Source organism: Gekko japonicus, unplaced genomic scaffold (genome assembly GCF_001447785.1).
Source record: "Gekko japonicus isolate JY-2015 unplaced genomic scaffold, Gekko_japonicus_V1.1 scaffold2615, whole genome shotgun sequence".
NCBI classification, from domain to species: domain Eukaryota; kingdom Metazoa; phylum Chordata; class Lepidosauria; order Squamata; family Gekkonidae; genus Gekko; species Gekko japonicus.
In genome coordinates, this window is record NW_015162029.1 from 155,584 (window position 1) to 178,072 (window position 22,489).

The 22,489-nt window shown below is 42.0% G+C and overlaps 1 protein-coding gene across 1 annotated transcript in view; it reads left to right on the forward strand.

Moving 5' to 3' along the window:
- Positions 1-22,489, forward strand: part of B3GLCT (beta 3-glucosyltransferase) — an 86,718-nt gene that overhangs the window by 36,967 nt on the left and 27,262 nt on the right. Inside the window, exons 6-10 of the mRNA XM_015405531.1 lie at positions 1,144-1,255; positions 2,789-2,925; positions 8,906-8,969; positions 13,082-13,213; positions 14,489-14,558. Of these exons, the coding sequence (XP_015261017.1) occupies positions 1,144-1,255; positions 2,789-2,925; positions 8,906-8,969; positions 13,082-13,213; positions 14,489-14,558 (515 nt within the window). The remainder of the gene's footprint in view (positions 1-1,143; positions 1,256-2,788; positions 2,926-8,905; positions 8,970-13,081; positions 13,214-14,488; positions 14,559-22,489) is intronic.

Sequence of the window (22,489 nt, forward strand, 5' to 3'; positions counted from 1 at the left end):
GAATGCCGAAACAGATTTTTCCACTTTTGATCTCTGCTGCACCACAGATGTCACACTGGCAGCTAACCCCTCCCAAGGGGAGTGGAGTGCCCACCCCCTTATGGGTGGTCCCCAATTTATCTACTTGCCGAAGCTTTCGAATCGCTGGGTAGATGATAAGCTAGGGACAAGGCTTGGCTGCTCACACCAGCACGGGGCTAGAACTGACAAAGCTTGGCAAGTTCAGATGTAATAGTTATGCAGGGATTTACCCACTGCGCCACCGCTCTCCTTTTATTATTAACGCGGGCTGTTCCCAGCTTTTAGCGGTTAGTGCTCAGACTTCTGGGAAGCGGAATGAAGTGGGATAAACGGGCTCTCCAGGATTTGCTACCACTTTTACCAGGTATCTTTTAAACCTGGGAGGCAAGTGCTACAAGACGGGTTGAGTACAGGTGGGGAATGCCAGACAGATGTTCCTGTGTGAATGGCCCCTTTAATCCGCTTGTGAAACGCTCCTCACACGTGCTTATATCGGGGCAAACTGCCAGTCTGAACTCAGCCTGTGTCTGTGTTGTAAGGGGTCTATTCTAAACAGATAACTAAGGCCTTGATGGACTTGTGCACTTTTCTTCTAAAGACATTTTCCTTTAGAATTGTGTGTACTGTGACATGATTCTGTGATTGCTGTTGTGATGTCTTTGGGTCCATCGATTGTTTTTAAGACTGTATCCTACAAGGAAATAGAAAAAGACATTGCATGAAAATACACAGTCTTTGGTATTTTCTTGTAAAAGACAAAGCAATAGTTAGGAGCAGTTCATATAACAAGAAATTGGCCTTGGCTGCAAAGTACATTTGTTAGCAATGATACCTTCCCATGGAGCCGAGAGGATGTCCTGATCACTCCATTAGGTTGCCACGTTTGTTTTTAGTTACTCAAGAGAGTAACACTTTCTGTACCTGGGCTAATAACCAATCTGGCCACATCATGTGAGAGTCTGATGACTACTTGGCCACACAGTAAGAAGCATTATGTTTTCCATGTTCCTTCTGGTTACATAAATAAGCCTTTCAATTGGTATATTTTAAAAATCCTTTATTCCTGCATCTTAAATACGTAATTCCTTTCTAAACTATAACTCAGACTCTTTCTTCCATCAGCTTTTCTGCTTCATACAGCAGAAATACCTCATGGATTTTTTTCTGTGAAGAAGATACAAGAATACATATTGTAAGGCTGCTGGAAGTACTTAGAAGATATGACAAATCTAAGGTGAAAAATATTAATTGGTCAATTACGTTTGAAGTATATTTTGTGGGAATGAGGCTGTAGAAACAACTGAGATGCAGAAGATCCGTAGTTAGATCACTCAGTATTTTGTTTTTTTACTTAAAAAGCTAATATAATAAATTGATGGGGGAAATGGCATGAGGGAGGCAGTTTAATCCTTTCTCTTGAGTCATCTAAATCAGCTTTTATTCCCTGGGTTGATTTGTTTCCATTTGTCCTTCCAATTTTCTTCCCATTCTCTCACCTTACATGTGAAATCTTAAGAAGAGTTACCCTTCTAAGCCTGTTTACTTCTGTAGAAGGGTGTAGCTCTGTTTGATACTACACTTCTAACATGAACAAAAGTTAGTTTTGACCATTACAATTTGTTATCAACTTTGTTGTAATAGTTACTGGTGGTTCTTATAACTCCAGGAAAAATAAAGCTTCCTTCTAGTAATGTACTTGCTTCTTTCTGTGAATTAGTACCAAGGTATTAATTAGTTAGGTGTATCATGTAGTTCCTTTGCTGCTTTTTATTTTTATTTTTGCTTTTTAAAAATATTGGTATTGATATTTTGATCACCTTTGGCCATGAAATTATTCTTATTTGAGCTAATATTCATGTCATTTACATGGCAAGCACCCGACTAGATCATACTTCTTTATTCACAGTTATTCAATAGACAATTTGTGATGTATTATTGAAGTGAAATTATTGTGTAGAAAAAAGTGTCAAGCCATAGAATAGCTTTTCAATTCACCACTTCACTCTTGATAAAATGGATTTTTGGTTTGTAGAACTCGTGTGTCATAATGGTGTGTAGTGCACAATACACCATTATAACATACAACCTCTAGATTGCATTTGAAATTGCATCTTTTGGACCAAAATAGGAAGGCATATTATTGCAGTACCACCTAAGGTGTATGTACCTCATTAGGACACAAAGCGATAACATATGAGGCCTCTATTGTACTCCTTAGCCTTGAGCCACTAATAATTATTATAATATAATTTTCACTTTGTCATATTGATTAATAGTTTGTTTTATTATTGCAACACAGAGCCTATGTGTATTATTTATGCTTGACCACTGAAGAAGGCCAGTGAATACTGTATGATTTTAATTCTTGTTGAGGCTACATTTGGGCCTATAACTTTTTAAAAATAATTTGTAGTACATGCTTGTATTTTTGATAACCTGTGTTATTTGTATGTTAATGCTCTATATCTATTGATTTTAAGAACAGGCCTTCCTATTTGTATGTATTTAACCTTTTAGGTTCTTAATTCATATTAATTGGGTTAAGTTTTTTGTTCCCCTTCTACTTTTTTTGTCTTGTCTGGTATTTCCAAAATGCCCCCCCCCACTGCTTTATGTTTTAATTGATCAGGCAGAAAGTTGGGATATACATTTTGTAATAAATAAAATGGTCAGTGATATTTCTCTGAAAAAATGTATGTCTGGGTTATGACGTTTGATGCTGTAGCTTTGTTAAAATTGTAAATACTGTGCTTTTCTTCTCTCACAGGAACTTTTTCTAGGCAAAGCATTACATGATGATGAATCTACAATTATTCACCATTATGCCTTTGCTGAAAATCCTACCATTTTTAAATTTCCAGATTTTTCTGCTGGCTGGGCACTCAGTATACCACTTGTAAATAAGTAAGAATTCAGCTTTGTGTGTGGATTTTTTTTTGTGTAAATTGGTTTACTAAGCACTAATATTTGTAAAGTGGCTTTGGAAAGGTAAAACTTACTATTAGGTATTAAATATTTCTTTCTGTGGGTACATATGCAGATGAATTATTTGATTGCAACTGAGATTTTATCCAAAGTTAAGTAACCATAAGCACTTATTATTGTTCACAGTATAATAATAGGGAATTATAATAAGGCACATTAATAAGCAATTAAAACTATATAAATGTGCATATTAGAAATAGATATTTGCATATATATTAGAATTCAATCAAATTTAGGTTACATCTGCATTCATTTTAAAGTTTTGTATAATCTCTGCATAAGTGGAGAATATTTTAATATTACAGATGGGAGAAATTTTAAAAAACTCAATAAATAGTTGAATACGAATCAGTGAAGTCTTTGCATATCTAGAAGCAAAATATCTTTTGGAATATGCTGGAAATTCTAAATATAAAGAACTTCTTGTTTTCCTTCCCTTTTGTTGACTGAAAATTTTATTTATATACTGCTTTCCCCTGACAGCGGGCTCAGGGCAGGGAAATTCTAAATATAAAGAACTTCTTGTCTTCCTTCCCTTTTGTTGACTGAAAATACTGATAATATGAAAATAATGAATATTTCTTATAGTACCAATTCATTGCTAAATATTTGCCCCTGTTTTATAATCTGAACATATGTCCTGGGTAGCAATTACTTGCTTCAGGAGACTCAGGGCGGCCACAACAGTTATATCACAACACTGTCACAAGAAGCAATATCATAATAACAATGTTAAAACATACAATTTAAAACCAGATTAAAACAAATTCAAATACAATGGCAGACAAATTCATGGAAGTCCAGAGTGTCTCCTGTATGGCCCATCTTAAACAGAGTTACACCCTTCTAAATTAAAGAATCAATGGACTTAACTCTGCTTAGAATGGCAGAGTAAGTTTTTAATTGATAATTCTTCTGTTCATGGGTATTATATATTGGACATATAGACAAGTGTGTTGAAGAGTTGTAGCTCATTTTCCATTAACATGTTCAAGGCAGCTAACAAAAATCAGAATTGCATCAATACACAACAGAACCCCAAAGGCTGATACCTCACTCAGCTCAGGCAATTGGTAACTATTGAATGATTACAGCAAGGATGTCTTATGGAGAGCTTTCCTTGGGCCCTCCGTCTGTTGGCAGTTAGTGACTTCTCTGAAGTAGTTAGTACTGCAATGATCTTTAACGGAACTACACTTGAGCTGCCACTCCTAGCCCCGGGGCTAGCTCTGCTCATTATCCTACCACAAACAGTGAGAGCATAGCACAGGAGGAGGTGTGGTCTCCCTGCCATTGGGGGGACCCGCTGTCATGCATTCTTGCAAGTTTCTTGTGGCATTTGCATGAGAGATGCCACTTGAGCCACCACAGCTCCCTAAACAGAGTTACACCCTTCTAAATTAATTAATCAATGGACTTAACTCGGCTTAGAATGGCAGAGTAAGTTTTTAATTGATAATTCTTCTGTTCATGGTTATTATATATTGGACATATAGACAAGTGTGTTGTAGAGTTGTAGCTCATTTTCCATTAACATGTTCAAGGCAGCTAACAAAAATCAGAATTGCATCAATACACAACAGAACCCCAAAGGCTGATATGTCACTCAGCTCAGACCATTGATAACTATTGAGTGATTGCAGCAAGGATGTCTTATGGGCCCTCCTTCTGTTGGCAGTTAGTGACTTCTCTGAAGTAGTTAGTACTGCAATGATCTTTTCCAGAGAGTACTACACTTGAGCTGCCACTCCTAGCCCCGGGGCTGGCTCTGCTCATTATCCTACCACAAACAGTGAGAGCGTAGCACAGGAGGAGGTGTGGTCTCCCTGCCATTGGGGGGACCCGCTGTCATGCATTCTTGCAAGTTTCTTGTGGCATTTGCATGAGAGATGGAGTGTGTCTCTGCAGACCACTTGAGCATGGTGGGCTGGGAAATGACAGAAGATGCAAGGCACGATAGTTCTCTGTGATGCTCCTGCTGATTTGGTTTGCCAAGAAACTACTTTGGGTTACTTGTTCCGCTTAGCCTTCTAAAGGAAGAGTTCTGAGAACCACAGAAGTATTTTCAACTTTTTTGCACTAGAGAAGGAATGAGATGGTATTGCACAGGCAATACACAACAGAACCCCAAAGGCTGATATGTCACTCAGCTCAGACCATTGATAACTATTGAGTGATTGCAGCAAGGATGTCTTATGGGCCCTCCTTCTGTTGGCAGTTAGTGACTTCTCTGAAGTAGTTAGTACTGCAATGATCTTTTCCAGAGAGTACTACACTTGAGCTGCCACTCCTAGCCCCGGGGCTGGCTCTGCTCATTATCCTACCACAAACAGTGAGAGCGTAGCACAGGAGGAGGTGTGGTCTCCCTGCCATTGGGGGGACCCGCTGTCATGCATTCTTGCAAGTTTCTTGTGGCATTTGCATGAGAGATGGAGTGTGTCTCTGCAGACCACTTGAGCATGGTGGGCTGGGAAATGACAGAAGATGCAAGGCACGATAGTTCTCTGTGATGCTCCTGCTGATTTAGTTTGCCAAGAAACTACTTTGGGTTACTTGGGCAGTGAACCAGTTCTGCTTAGCCTTCTAAAGGAAGAGTTCTGAGAACCACAGAAGTATTGCACAGTCGGCAAAGGATCGAAGAAAATAGATAAAGGAGTGGGAAGTGCAAAGAGGTAGATTGGAATATAGTGACCAGTGGATAAAGAGATAATAAAGAAAAATTGTTCAAAGAACAGAAGAAGACAGGATAATGCATCGCAAAATGAGGGATGTTGCAGATTGCACCATGAACATATTAGACAGTTAGCTTTACTGTGTTTGAAGATTCCAATCAGATATGAGCTAATCACCCAGTCTTTTCATTCTTGCCGAAGACCCTTGAATGCTGGCCAAACAGGTCATTGGGGTTTTGCAGAACTGTGCATACACAGAAATGCTGCTGATTCAAACTGATAGTTTGCCAAGAAACTACTTTGGGTTACTTGGGCAGTGAACCAGTTCTGCTTAGCCTTCTAAAGGAAGAGTTCTGAGAACCACAGAAGTATTGCACAGTCGGCAAAGGATCGAAGAAAATAGATAAAGGAGTGGAAAGTGCAAAGAGGTAGATTGGAACATAGTGACTAGTAGATAAAGAGATGATAAAGAAAAATTGTTCAAAGAACAGAAAAAGACAGGATAATGCATTGCAGAATGAGGGATGTTGCAGATTGCACCATGAACATATTAGACAGTTAGCCTTACTGTGTTTGAAGATGCCAATCAGATATGAGCTAATCACCCAGCCTTTTCATTCATGCCGAAGACCCTTGAATGGCTGCCAAACAGGTCATTAGGGTTTTGCAGAACTGTGCATACACAGAAATGCTGCTGATTCAAACTGATAGGCAGACTCTAGCATCAGTAAGGACTGCTTAGATGAACACTGAATTATAGAATTTTATTAAGACACAGTATTTATTTATAAATTACATATGACCTATGATTGATAAAAATTGTCTATTTAAACTATTTCTTGCTGAGCAGAAGCAGACATGCAGCAGGGATGAGGGGAGTGTAACTCAGGCCTATTATGCACATGCGTTTTCCCGCGCTTTCACTGTGCATGTCCATTGGGTTTTCTTTGTCATTCTGCATTGATCAATAGTCATTTATTAGCCAAAGGCCATTACAGACTCAGTATACATCCCGAGCTAAGAGATGTCAAGCAACCACCAACATCCATAAAATAAAAGGGCATTAAACCAAGTAACTTCTTGTTGTTGTTCAGTCGCACAGTCGAGTCCGACTCTTCGCGACCCCATGGATCATCTCCCGCCAGGCCCTCCTGTCTTCCGCCGTCCTCTGAAGTTAGCTCAGTTTCATGTTCGTTGCATCGATGACACTGTCTAACCATCTCATCCTTTGCCGTCCCCGTCTTCTTTGACCTTCAATCATTCCCAGCAAAGATTGAAGTAACTTCTACACAGTGTTTAAAAGGCAGTTACCAACTGTTAAAATTATTTAGTAAAATTTATCCTACAAAACCTGTAATTACTAATTATTCAGCTAGGAAAACAGGAATTATGGGAAATCTTCAGCCTTAACGAAAAACCATTTTCATTTACACACTATATAAAAACTGTAATATAAGCCCAGTTCCAATATGTAAAGGTAAAGATTTCCCTTGCTTGAAAGCTAGTCAAATCTGACTCTAGGGAACGGTGCTCATCTCCGTTTCCAAGCTGAAGAGCCAGCACTGTCCGAAGATGTTTCCGTGGTCATGTGGCTGACATGACTAAAAAAGGCACACAGAACGCTGTTACCTTCCCACTGAAGTGGTACCTATTTATCTACTTGCAATTTCTTGCTTTCGAACTGCTAGGTTGGCAGGACATCTCATGGTAGCTAAGCTGAAAATAAGTACTCCTGTTTCCCCTTGTGTTTAAATTTTTAATTTTTTTTACTAGTGGCATGAGTCTAGTGATATGGGACTACTGCTAGTCTCTGATTGCTGAATAAAAAAATTAAAACAACAGGAGGAGGAGTTTAAAAGGAGCTGTACGAGGTTTAGTTCCCTATTGGTATTGACTTGAAAGCACAGGACAGGCTATAAAAAAACTGCAAAGATCAGCACCAATGTGTAGGATCAAATTAGAGAATCACAAAGAGAAAGCCACACAAATTTGCAAGGAAGGCCAGGAAATTAGCATTACTATGCAGCCATGATTGGGCATCGGCAAACCCCCCCCCCCATTTTTTTTAATTTAATGGCACAAGACTAAAAGAAAACTCTCTAGAGCTTCTGCCAGAGGGCTCCTCCCCCATACAAATTGCAGCCCTATGCAAACCGTGAAGTTGCAGCTGACTTTGCACAGGCACACACACACACAGAGCCAACAATCACAGCTTGCAATGCCACTGTCAGTGGGTTCTACCGTGCATTCTGTACACTCTACATGTTCCCCTATATTCTAAGATTTTGTGACTCCCATTTTTCACAGTGACCGATAACACAACAGCGAATCCCCTAGTGTGCAGATATGGAAAACAGGGCTTCCGGAATTTGCAAGGAAGGCCAGGAAATGAGCATTACTATGCAGCTGCGCTTGGGCATTGCCCAAAATACCCCTATTTTTTTTCAATTTAGTTGCACAAGGCTAAAAAAAGCTCTCCAGAGCTTCTGCTAGAGGACTCCTCCCCATACAAATTGCAGCCCTGGGCAAAGTGTGGTGGAGTTGCAGCGTGCACACATATACACACACACTACCAACGATTTCATCTTGCAGTGTCAGTGGGTTCTACTGTGCATTCTGTACACTCAGCATGTCCCCCCATATTATGAGATTGTGTGACTCTTCCCATTTTTCACAGTGACCGATAACACAACAGAGAATCCCCTAGTGTGCAGATATGGAAAACGGCTTGCAGCTGCTTGTCACTTTCAAAAAAAGTCTAGTCAGTTTCAACATCAGGTTTTCCTGAAGCATGAAGCAACCTTGCCAAACAACTATTAACAGGTTGATGGCTGAACTGTTCCTCAAAAATCAGCTTTCTGTTTGCAGCTGGCAAACAGGATATGAGCTGAAATGGCAGGTGTTCAAGCATCCTTCATAAAACCTGTCTGCTGTAATTTTTTGGCAGTAACTGAATGAATATTTAAAAGTAGAACTGGAGAAAAAACACAGTTTCAGAATCACATTCATAGTACTCATGGCATGCAGCAGTTTTATAAATAAGAATAATACTGTAAAATCCTGAAGCTTACATTTAAATTCTACCTTACCTTCTAGGCTATGACTGCAAATCCTTTATGTGCTAGATAATGGTTTTGCTAGTTGATTTAAAAAGCCCTCTATTTTCTGCCATTTAGAATGCTGTTACTATAGGAAATCTTTATTTTTTTATTATCTTTACTCCTCAGGCTTGCGAAGAGGCTGAAAAATGAACCTTTAAAGTCAGATTTTACCATAGATTTGAAATATGAGGTAAGTCCTGCTATGTTTCTGTGGTGCCATTTGTTATTACCTAACCTTGCTCTGCAACATAGGAGGCAAATTATATTATGTATACTTTTATCCTTCTTTCTTTTGTTACTGTTTGTGTAGAATTAAAAAAAATTAAGATTCTGTTATTAACACTTATTAAAATGCTTGAAATCTGTGGCAGGATCCTAAGAACCACTTAGCCTCAAGCAATGCAGTGGCTTCTCCTCACCATCCCTTTTTTCCCCCATTTACCAACTAAAACGTGTTATACTGCAGACTATTTTTAAATTCTGCTCCAATTCAAAAAGAGTTGCCCCATGGACTGGAAGGAAGTTGTTTGAGAAAAAGCAAGGCCAAAGCTTTCTTGAATGGGTTGAACTAGCTGAGAGGTTCTGTGCACCTCATTGTGGCTTTTCCTTTTCAACTTTCAGTAAGACGTAAAGAAATGTGAACATGCATAATGTATATAGCAGCTTCATTAAGTAGTACACCAGTCCATACCAAAAGTCCAGTAGAAATCAGGATGATACTCGTTCAAGTGTGTGAACAGTAATCTAAAGGCTGAATGTGAACACAGCTCCCAGCATTTTTTCCCTGTCTAAAGAAATCAGTTGCATTAATGCCTCATTCAGAGTGGGCTGTAGCATGAAGGGAGGGGTGTTCAAGCTTTCTCTGCATGCTGTTTCCTTGATCTGAAGCAGTTCCAAGAAGCTCATATTTGTTCCATTGGGGGATCTTCCGTGTACTGGTGTCCATAGCTCTACAATTGCCCTGTAGGGCAAATAACTCCCAGGGTGTTACAGGGGCTGAGAAAATGGCATGGGGGGAGAGTCTAATCTTTTCTTGCTCCAGGTCTTGATCCAAATCCAAGGTCCCAAATGCCTGATTTTTAGAGACAGAGAAGTTCTAGAAGCTGTGTTCATGGAACTCTCTGCATTTTAGAGCCAGTTAGGTGTAGTGGTTAGAAGTGTGGACTCTAATCTGGGAGAACCAGGTTTGATTCCCCACTCCTCCACATGCAGCTGCTGGTATGACCTTGGGTCAGTCATGGGCTCTCTCAGAGCTGTTCTCTCAAGGGCAGTTCTCAAAAGATCTCTCTCAGCCCCACCTACCTTACAGGGTGTGTGTTGTGGGGACGGGAAGGGAAAGGAGATTGTAAGCCACTCTGAGACTCCTTTGGGTGGTGAAGGGCGGGGTATAAATCCAGTCTCTTCTCTTTATGTAGCTGAGCCCTAAGAAACCTATATAACCAATATTATTTTTAATTAATCTGAAATTCAGTTCACTAATGTGAAAAGGTGAATCCATAAATACTGAATATTTTAAGTTCATCCACATGTAACATTGCAAGAATGGTAAGACACAGTCATCTGAAAAATAGTTACTGAGATCAGATGGAGAGTTCATAAATGCTATATATTCTGTGGGTTCTCACCTCTGCGGGATGCTAGTCAATAACCTTTTGGGGGATATACCTTATTAATGAGCTTTTCAAAACTGAATCCACATTGTCACATAAACAATATGATATAGTATTGGAGTGCATACTTAATAACTACATTGGAAGGCAGATGCTTACATCTTTCATTTATGAATGAAAGGTATAATGAAATGCAGTGCATAAAACAAATGTTCTCTACCGTTTGTGATCAGCAAACTGATTCTGTACTCTCCTGCAGAGTGTTGAAGCCCTGCTGGAACCCTGGTGTGTTCATGAGCATCCATATGAGCTCAGTGTTCACTGCATTGTTGGGGATATATTTAGAAAAGACATTTAGTGGTGTTAGTGCTTGAGTCGAGACTCCATTCCTATCAGCTCAGGAGCTTCACCTTTATTTCACTACACTGATTGAAACTGAATTGCATGCTAAAACAAATTGAGCAGGAGAGATTCACTCTCATTCATCAATGGTGGTAACATAATTGTCGAGCTAACTATACGATAGCTAGAAGCAACTCTACTTAAACAAAGACACATTGAGGACTAAAAACATTGTCTAAAATTTTAACTTTTTTTTAACCTCTCTCACACATTGAGGACTAAAAACATTGTCTAATATTTTAACTTTTTTTTCACCTGCAAAAATTGGGGCATGAATTCTGCTTCAAAATAGTTAGTAAAAATGAGATGGATCTTGGACCCTGGTAATTCTGGTTTCAGCAAGCTCATCATGATGGAAGGGATACTTGTAGTGTTAATCAGGAATGTTTATTTTTTGAAAACGTGCTGACCCACAGATATCTAGTTCTTCTTCTTTCAAACAGAACTGGGGCAGGGGAGAGGTCTCCCAGTGGCAGCTGTGAGTCTGTCTGTGCTTGCACAGTGGAAGCTGTATTTACTAGTAATGATACATCCTGTTAAAGGTTACCATCTTTTATTCCAATTCTGGTGACACTAGGCAGTGGCACTATTGAAAGTGAAGAGGAATTGCCACTTACTTCTGTGAAGTAAAAAAAAAATATGGATGCCTCAGGTCATTGTTTCATTCTTGTCTCGCTTAATGACATTCAGTATGCTGCTGTGCCTTTCCAGATGGAATACAATTCACTTTTACTGTATTTTGTTACAACCCATCTTTCAAGTGTATCAGGTCTTCATTTTCATGACACATGCTGAGTCTACTGTTGTTTTCAATGCAATTAATCTTTCCAGGGTTTTGTTTAATACTTGGTCTTCAGTAGGAGTCCTAAAATGCCGTACTCCCTTTATTTCCATCTCTTAAAAAGCCATAAGATTCAGAAACATTACAGTGCTTTCCACAGTTGAAAAGAGTGAACGTGATCTAGGGGCATCTATGGGGCAGCACCATTTGGCAGTAAAACCCCCCCCCCAATCAAGCAGCTATTCAGACCTTAAAATGTTCCACTGGTAGAACGGATTTGCAACCTTATTTCATAAGATTTTGTGGATTGTTTTTATTCAAGCAGGGGGTTGCAGCCTTTTTTGAGCTTATGGGCACCTTTGGAATTCTGACACAGGGTGGTGGGTGAAAGCACAAAATGTCTGGCATGGGGGTGAGCCAAACACGAAATCTCAGGGAGTGAGTTTATGCATTAACTCTAATATTCAGTCTTCAACACTTCAAGGCAGAAGCTCTGTTTAACCAGGATGCCTTTTAAATGAATATATGGTTGTTAAGTGAAGACCTTTGTGATCTGGTGGCAGTTGCCACCAAAGCAACATTGTTAAAACTGCACAGCCAGTGGAAGCCCTGCTAGGCAAAAGCCCCGTCTGGCTCCACCCACTTTCTAAAAACTCTTGGCAGGTTTCAGGAAAGGCGTCAGCAGACACCATGGTGTCCACGGGTGCCAGGTAGGGTTGCCAGGCTCCAGGTGGTGGCTGGTGATCTCCTGGGATTACAGCTGATTTCCAGTCCACCTGGAGAAAATGGCTGCTCTGGAAGGGGGGGGCTCAGTGGCATTATACCCCATTGAAGTCCCTCCCCTCCCCAGATCCCTCTGCTCCCCAGGCTCCACCCCCCAAATCTCCAGGTATTTCCCAACCCAGAGCTGGCAACCCTAGCGCCATGTTTGGGATGCCTGCATTGAAGCATACTTCTGCAATAGACAAAATAGATATACTTCTAAATGTTTTTTACTGTTTGTTGACTTTTCCCCATTTATTCAGAACTAGTTGTTGTTCAAGTAGTAAAAGCAGCTACTGGAAAGAGTTTATGTTGTGTTTATGCAGCTGCATCCACGTTTACTAACCTTCCCCAGCCATCTGTTCCTGTCAGCCTTAACTAAACTTATTTTCAATTTGTGTTGTCTTGTATTCCTTTTGGGCATGAATCACAGGCGCTGAACATATGTGCAGTCTCATGAGGCGTCATATACAATAGCTAAATTTAGGAGTATGTGAGAAGATGCACCAATAACTTTGCAGTGAGAAGAGCTAGTAGCTGTTTAACAATATACCACCTGCCTGCATGGATGGAATTATAATCATCTTTAGCTCAGAATTGGGGATTTCTTTTGTACAGCATATAGCTTCTCTGAGCATAGTTATTCTGTTTCATTTTGAATGCATATACTTCTTGTGTTGCAGTGGTGTAGCTTCATAGTTTGAAAATATTTCAGTGCTAATGAATATTTACCATATATTTTAAAAGATTGCACTATATATCTGGGAAAAAGGCAATGGACCACATCTCACCCCAGTGCCTGAGTTCTGCACAGAAGATGTTGACTCTCCCAAGACTAGTCATTGTGCCACTACGTTCGCTAATTTCCTCCCAATATGTGTAAGCATTTCCATATTGTTTTTCCTCTAAGATTCATAGACAAGTAAGCAATCCTATTCAAAACCTTTTTAATTTGTTTAATTGCTTAAACAGTCTGAACTTTTGCGTTTTCGAATGGAGGCATAAGTTAAGGTGGGCTGTGATAGGGAAATGATTTTCTTTGAGGTGTGGAATGACTGTGAAGGTTATACTTTTATGTAGATTGTAGTATTATTGTGGTTACTGTAGTATTGGCCAGACTAGACATGGTTGGGACAGCTGTCTTCATTTATTCATGAGTATGTTCCATTCACATATAAAGTGTGTGTGTGTGGTCAGAGGATATTTAAAATACATAGATGGGCACAGATAAGGGAAACTGAACCCTCCCCAACTTTGCTTCCTCCCTCTCATTCGCTTCAGGCATTTTTCTTTCACCCTGACTCCAGTAATGGAAATGCCTGAAGTAATGGAGCTCAGTTTTTATTGTTTTCAAAATAAGCCTATTCTGCTTCTTTTAGAAAATGGTAGGGTATGTTTTCTAGTAGCAAAAAGTACTTTCATATTGTGAATGCATATTGTGGTTTACAGAAGAAAACTCTCTTCTAGTAATTATTTCCTGTCTGTTTCTCCACCACAGGTTGTTTTATTAAATTAAGACTGCAGAATAAAATGTGAATTGCCTACATGAAGCTGTGAAACTGGGTTAAATGTGTGTGTTGCTTGAGCCAAAAGAATGCTCTGTGTGTGTGTGTGCACACACTTAAATCCCTGTTAAGAACCTGATTCCTAGCTTTTTTAAAGCTTTATGATGCACCGTGATAGAAACTGATTCACTACATAGTAATATATAAAATGCATTCTGAAACAAGGGTGTGTGCCAATCAAGAATAGAAGTACTTCTCAGTCTCCATGACTTTAGTGCAAGACTGTAGCACATGCTGGCATCTCTGCTGTTGAAATCAGTGGAGCTTGACACTTACTTTAGCTGCATCAGACCCTAAATACTCCTATTGCTATAATTTGCAATTGTTCTTGTTCATTAGCTGCCTTAATCAGTTGCATCTGGCTTCAACCAGAATTCTGATCCAAATTTTAGTTAAATTATGGTGCTAGGCAACACTGATTTTGTTTAAGTTGCTGAATTTGAAAAGAAAAAAAATCTTGCTATACTATCTTACTACTTTTTAAATGTATATAGAACCGTATTTTGAAGTCCTCCTTTAAAAAAAAAAAGACTTGTTTGTGTGATATAAACCTGAATAGAAGTAAGACGTTGATGGTTTTTAATTTTAGGGGGATCCTGTGAAGAAAACAGATATCTTTGTTGCTGTAAAAACCTGCAGGAAATTCCATGGAGACAGAAGTAAGTTCTAGATTTAAGGGTATCTTTATATAATTTCTGAAACTAGTTTTGATATTCTTCTCCTTTTTTTCCCCTTTTCACATGTTCACTTGTTGAACTTTTTAATGTTGCAAATAGCATGTGGGAAGAAGCAGGAAGGAAGTCACTATATAATTTCCACTTAAAGTCAATGAAGCATTTTAAAACTAAATGTTTTTAAATCAGTTGTACAACTACATATGTAGATGCCTATTTTGAATGTTTTGTATTCATGACAGTAAGAATCTAATACATCAGGTACTTAGTCTTTTGAACTGGGTATCTAGCTTCCACTAACTATATAATGTTGGATGAAAATGTCATCTATCTCTTTGGCTTGTTGGGCTGTTTCCCACATTCTCCTCTCCCTCACAGTCCTTTCCAGTCCAGAAAAATTTATTCCCAGGGTTATGAAATTGTCTTTTCCTCCTCCTTCCACCAAACAGTGGAAGGCAATTTTGTCCCCTTCCTCCCCACTGCAGCCTCCTGACTGGCATGACCATTAGTCTATACCAGTCCCACAATCCTGGGAGTAAACTTTCCTAAGTTAGAAAGGACCGTGGCTGAGAGAATGCAGGAAAGATCCTTTTGCTGATGAACCACTAGATCCAACCCATTGTGACAATGCAGAGAAGAAGAGTATAATGAATTTTTACTTAATAAAATACTCTTATGTTATCAACAGGGATGGGCTCGAATCAGGAAAATGGAGGTTCATCCTGGTTTGTGAGGTCACACAAACCATGAACCTTCACGAACCTCCTGATTTACTGAATTGGTTCAGTTCATGAGGTTTGGGGGAAGACCTCCTTTCTGTTGGAGGCGGCTCCCCAAGGCCAGAAGAATGGAAGGGGGGAAAGAGCTTGCAAAAACAATTTAAATGGAATGCTTGGAAGCGGGAGGGGGGGAGCTAAAGGGATTGCTGGTGCCCTGCTGTTAAGATGAAATGGATGCAAGCGATTTCAGTGATCCCTCTTGCTCCCCCCCTCTTCACAACACAAACCCCATGAACCCCCAAAACCATGTGGAGGGTCATGCAGTGGTCATGGATAGGGATGGGCATGAATCTCTGGTTCGCGAACCATGAACCAACAATGTTTATCAGGAAATTACGTTCGTGATGAGGTTCATGCCCATCCCGTGTTATCAATAGGAAAAGAAGCAGCAGCAAGGAGATGGCAATGACTGGATTCCATATGTAGAATGCTGTTAAAGACCTCATTAAATATTGTGGTGGGGAGTTAAATTTTGCAAAGGCATGGATGATGTTGAAATCCAGAGACCTTATAAAGAAGTCAGAAAAAAATAGTTGCCATACTACGGACAGTGCAGATTAATTTTCAGTTTTGTTTCAGTTCTCAAAAAGGCTTATATTTCAAGTATTGTAGGTAGAACATTGTCATGGAAATAAGGAATTATATCCATAATATTCAGGTTGCATGGGACTCCTATAATGCTTATAAATGCAAAGCAATATAAAGTGATTATTGTCTCCCAAGAGTATTTAACAGGAATATGCAAATACTTGAATACATATTAAAGAAGTTAATTCTAAACTATTGCCTCTCAAAAAAAAAAATCACCTTATCCTGATGCAGTTTTCAGCATGTGCTCTGTGGCCTGTGGGAATGTAGTAACAGCAGACTCAGGCAAAAAATTATCTTAAAATGTAGGATTTCAGGCTAACTTTGGGGCCCAGCAGTGGCTTCGTTGGACAACATAAAAACAAGTTCCATATCCCAGAAAATGTAGAATGAGTAAACGAAAATATAGAATGTCCATCAATTTGTTCCATTTTTGAGAATATTTTTTTCCATCTCTTGACATAGTAATCAGTGAGACTGGTGTGTAAAGTAGGTCAGTAATTGAGGTGGGTAATTAGAAATCTTCTACATCTAAATGGAACAAAGATATGGGTATAGTGTAGGGAGAATTTTGTTGGTGAAAGAACACCACCCCAGCAGATAGAAGACATTTCTTCTTCCGGCCAAGGTGATGCATTTACCATATCAATATCACATTTGGCTGTAATATCTTGCTTTTAAATGCTAGGCAAAACAGCAGCAATTCAGCTTTTAATTCTATGTGAGAGGGCTGAACCTGACATGTATCGCACTGTCTGTGGTAGGGGGAAGGAGTTAATCTCTCTCCCAACTGTGCCTCCAGTTGGGTGGTCAGGGACTATAGGGTTCCAGCCTACAGGAGGAGGTGGACTACAGCCCACTATGATCATTTTACTAAGCACTTTGTGGATGAAATCTCTCAGAGACATCTTCTTCGTGGTCTCTGTGCATCACACCTCTGGGATATAGTGCGCCTTTGCCGACCTCGATCGGTTCCTCTTGAAAAGCAAAAGGGATTTTCGTGCCCGCTCCCAGTCACGCACCAGCCCCACTGCGCATGACCAAAGGAGGGGCATGACAATCCTGCCAGTTCTTCGCCTTCTTTCTTGTTTTTTATTAAGTGAAAGGACATTGTTACTACAGATTCATTGTTTTTTTCGGACTTCATCGTTCGGTTTCTTTTTCACAGACTGCATGTGCTATGAGGGACATCCCAGTTTGAGAGCCAGTTTGGTGTAGTGGTTAAGTGTGTGGACTCTAATCTGGGAGAACCGGGTTTGATTCCCCACTCCTCCACTTGCACCTGCTGATGTGACCTTGGGTCAGTCACAAGCTCTGGCACAGCTGTCCTTGAAAAAGAGCAGTTTGTGTCAGAGTTCTCTCAGCCCCACCCACCTCACAGGGTGTCTGTTGTGGGGAGGGGAAGGGAAAGGAGTTTGTAAGCCGCTCTGAGACTCCAAGTGAAGGGCGGGGTATAAATCCAATCTCTCCTCTCTCTCTCTCAAGAGGTGGCGTTTCTTTAAACGGTGCCTCAAGTGCGGTAGTAAAATCGCTCCCCCGGACGGACACTCATTTTGTCTTCTGTGCCTTGGGGAATCGCACCGAGTGGACTCTTGTGCACATTGCGTGAAGTTCTTGAAGCAGATGAGAAAGAACAGAGCTACTAGACTTCGCATTGCGCTTTTGGAGTTGGCGCTCTCACCGATGTCTTTATAGGACACTTTACGTGCATTGTCCCCGATACTGACTAACTCAAATGTCGACCGCCCAATGCTGAAACGCTCAGCCCAGACATCTCAGACCTTAGCCCATACTCCCTCCAAAAATGCAGGGAAGGAAAGGACGATCAGCCAGTCAAGCACAAAAGGCATAAGAAAACTCCCCCTGTGCAAACTCCGCTGACCCCTCGGAGGGCCACAGAATCGAATCTTGTGGGGGCTGCTTCACTTGACTCTTCGAGCCGAGAGCAGCCACAAGGTGTACTGCGGTCGCCTTCACTGCGTCCCATCCAGTTCACTGACTCTGAGCACGGTATGGACTTGACGCAAATCTCCCGGTCTTCCAGTGTCGAAAGCCTACACTCCAACCGTGGAGCTGACACCTTTGTTCATCCTTCACCGTTCCAACCCAATGATCAAGAATGGCCATCGGCACCGATCCACCCGCCGCCACCCCCCTGGGATCAGTGGCAATGGCAATACCAGTATGGGGCCTATCCATTCTCGAGTGGCATGCCATGGTTCCCACCCCAGCTCGTGGACTGGGACCGTCAGTCTACCTCCTCCTGGCTCTCTCAGTATCGAGATCCTCCACCGATGCTGGAGTTTATGCGGCTTCAGCCATCGAGACCGACGGGCAAACCTTCCAAACCACCACCTCCGATAGTTCCCAAGTTTAAAGGGCCATTGGACCCGGTCCCATCAACACCGATGTTGCCTATTTCATTTTCTGAACTGTCTGAACATGCCGTCTCTTCTGACACCGCCTCCCAATCAGGAGATGAAAACCCCAATCCTCAGATGGAACCCTCGCCACCTCAACAAGTGGGCGATGATCTTCCGATTTCTCTGTCAGAGGATCTCAAATCTCATGGGGACTTTATCAAACGGATGGCAAACACGTTGACCCTGTCTAAGGTGCAACCCCTGCCTACCGTAATGGACTCTGTGTTCGATATCATACAGATGGGCACCTCTACCCCAATAGCCTTACTGATGATGTCGGTCCTGCTTCAGGCGGCTAAAATCCCATGGTCTTACCTGGCATCTACCCCTGCCTCGAGCCGGACAGTAGATCATATGTATAAGGTGCAGGAGCAAGGTGCTGAGTTTTTATTCACCCACCCTAAACCTAATTCCGTTGTAGTCACCTCTTCTTCCAAAGGCAGACACAGTCATTCCACCTCTCCCAAGAAAGAAGGGAGAAAAATTGATTTGTTTGGAAGAAAATTTTATTCAGCTGGAGCACTTGGCATCAAGACTTCAAACTATACTGCATGTATGGGCAGATATCAGTTTGCTCTCTGGGAGCAGATGTCCGAGTTTATTGCAACCCTCCCTGAGGACTCTGTCAGGCTCGCAGAATTCAAAAGGAGGGAATGCTTTTGGCCAGACATCAGCTCAATGCAGCTAAACACACACTGGATGTGGCCGCCAAAAGGCTGACTTCAGCAGCTACCCTCCAACGACATGCCTGGTTGCATTCTACTGCCTTACCACAGGACACCAGGACTCTCATTGAAGACCTCCCATTCGAGGGTGAGGGCCTCTTCAGTGCCACGACTGATACGGTCCTGCAAGACCTAGATAAAAGCAGAAAGACGTCACAGACTTTAGGAGTCATGTTGGCTCCTAAACTATCCAAAGCAAAATCCCGGAACAAGCCATGGTCTCGCAGATCTTCTCTTAAGTCATTCTCAAAAACACAGTGGCAACGCTCACCCACCGTGTCTTCTCGCCCTTACGGGTACAAACCAAAACTCTCATCCGCCACTCAGCCTAGGGCTAAGAATCCAAAAGCTCCCAAGGATAGCCTTTGACTCCTGTCGTTCCACCCCTACCCGCCTGTCTCCCTACCTGGCTGCCTGGCAGCGAATAACGTCAGACCACTGGGTACTCTCCGTCATCGAAAAAGGGTACCTCATAGAATTTATCCAGATACCCGAGGCCCCCAACTTCATACTTAACACACCATCCAGTACGCTCCTGGAAGGAATCCAGAACCTTCTTCAAAAGGACACTATAGAACCAGTCCCGACAGCACGGTGTCAACACAGGTTCTACTCCCGTTATTTTACAGTTCCCAAAAAAGACAGAGGTCTCTGTCCTGTTATGGACCTCAGGGGACTCAACCGGTTTATTTCCTATCGGAAATTCCGAATGACAACATTACAAAGCATTCTTCCCCTTCTCAGCAAAGGTGTCTGGATGGTGACCATGGACTTGCAAGATGCATATTTTCATATAACTATCCACCCATCTCACAGGAAGTTTTTGCGTTTTGCAGTCGTGGAAGGCCATTTTAAGTACAAAGCCCTCCCTTTTGGACTCTCAACGGCACCCAGAGTCTTTACAAACATTATTATTGTCATTGCAGCGTATCTCCGTCTCCAGAGTGTACGGATCTTTCCATACATAGACAATTGGTTGTTGATAGCAAGCTCCCGAGAGACTCTGCTCAACCATATTGACTTGATGCTGGTAACCCTAGAGGTGTTGGTCCTGAGGGTGAACCTAAAAAAAGTCAATGCTAATTCATTGAGAGTCCAGTTTATTGGACTGATTTTGGATTCGACTGTCTGTCAAGCTTTTCTCCCTCCCCAAAAGGCGGGAGACATTATCGCTCTCATCAACCTGATAAGAACACAGGGAGATGCGTCAGCAAAGCAGATCCAACAGCTCTTGGGTCTGATGGCTGCCACCACAGCGGTACTTGTCTTCGCCAGACTACAGATGAGACCACTTCAGCTGTGGTTCCTTAAACGTTTCCATCCACAGTGGTAGCTTCAATCTCAATGGTTCGTGCTACCTGTGCAAGTGCTGAATTCCCTACAGTGGTGGGAAACTCCAGACAACCTCCTTCAGGGAGCCCCATTTCTTGCACCCAGCCCCGAAATGACCCTAACTACGGATGCATCCCTGTGGGGATCGGAGGCTCACCTCCAAGGTATGTGTGTGGGCACCAAGTGGGAACCTTATGTGGCCCACAAGCACATCAACTTCCTGGAACTGCTCGCCATCCAGTATGCCCTAATGTCCTTTCGCCACCTCATGGCTCACCGTACAGTGGCAATCCTGACAGACAACACCACCACACTGTGCTACCGGAACAGGCAAGGCGGGACAGTGTCCAGGGGACTTTGTCAACTGGCCCTGGAGATTTGGTCTCAGGGCGTGTTCATCATTGCGGCTCACCTGCCAGGATCACTCAATGTGCATGTGGACTTTCTGAGCAGGGGAGGCACATCCCTCCATGAGTGGGAACTCAACTGGGCTTACCTCCAACGAATTTTCCACAGATGGGGTCGCCCAGAAATAGATGCATTTGGGACACGTCCGAACACGAAGTGTCATCTGTTCTGTACCAGAGCAGGACAGGATCCACTGTCCCTAGGGGACGGCCTTCTTTTCCCATGGTCCCACAGACACATGTACCTGTTCCCACCAATTCCTCTACTTACCAAAGTGCTAAGCAAAATCATGAAGGAACAACCTCAATGCATCCTCGTGGCACCATGGTGGCCACGTCAGCACTGGTTCCTAGCTCTACTCCACATGTCCCGGGGCACCTAGATACATTTTCCCCCGGCACCAGATCTCCTCCTGGTTCAGGAGGGCCGAGAGCTTCATCACTATGTGCCACACCTCAAACTCATGGCGTGGAGGATCCCCTAACACAGCTCAAACACAGGATAGACCTTGTTCTGTTGAACTGTCGGAAGCCAGCTACACGTGCTTCCTATGAAGTGGAAGAAATTCTTGTCTTCCCTTGAGTCGTTGGGTTTACCACCGCCCCCTACGGACTTGAGGGTAATTTTCGGATTCTTGTTGACCCGCCTGGACTTGGATCTTAGTTGCTCCTCCTTAAAAGTTTGTCTAGCCGCCATCTCCACCAATCATCCTGCAGTGGACGGCTATTCCATTTTTTCTCATCCGCAAACGAAGCAGTTTTTGAAGGGCCGCACTCGCCTCTTTCCTCCGGCTTGTGGGCCGACTCCCTCCTGGGACAGATAAGCAACCTGTTTTTCCAATTTGGCCTGTACATTAGCAAGGACAGGACTGGATAGTCCCAGGAGGGTGCCAATTTTTCCAGTTGTGTGAGATAGCTTTCAGTGCATCCAGTCTGAGGATATGGACAAGGATTCTTGGAAGTCTGAGATGGTGAAGACTTCTTTGTTTTGTTTGACATGCCCCCAGTAATTGTTACTGGCCTTTTGTAAATGCTGTTTTAATTTTGAAATGTTCTAATGTTTTCATGTTCCCTGCCTCAGGGGACCGTATTGGGTGGAAAGACAGCATAGAAATGTTGAAACAAATAAAAATTTAAAAATAGTGTGAGAAAGGCGCAAGAAATTTGAAAAGGCTTTAAAAGTATGACATAGTTTATGGGTGGTTTCAGGGTTTGAAATTTCATTCTTCACACCTCAGTCTTTAGATTACCTTTCCCCCAAGAAATCGTATGCAAAGCTCCATTTGTGGAATGGATCTTTCCTCCGCCTGTCCTCTGCCACCCCCTGTGCTACCCAAAACACTGCTTATGAGGGTCAAGAAACAAGCACAAGATGCATCATGGGAGGACTGCAACATGCTGGGGAGATCTATGTAGCAGAGCCCCCCCCCTGTAACTGAGGAGTAGTACAAGCTGGATACATATGTTAACAACAGGAGGGCCTTTCCCCACCATTACTAAGCTTTTTAGTACCAATTACTTACAGGAGGCTAGAACCTGCAGAAGATGAAAGGAAAAAGTACCCTTCAGATGTTCTGCATCAAAAGACATGTGAATGTTGTGATTTACAATGTGGAGACCATGGATTTTTCAGATGCACTGACATATGGTCCCCAAATTTTC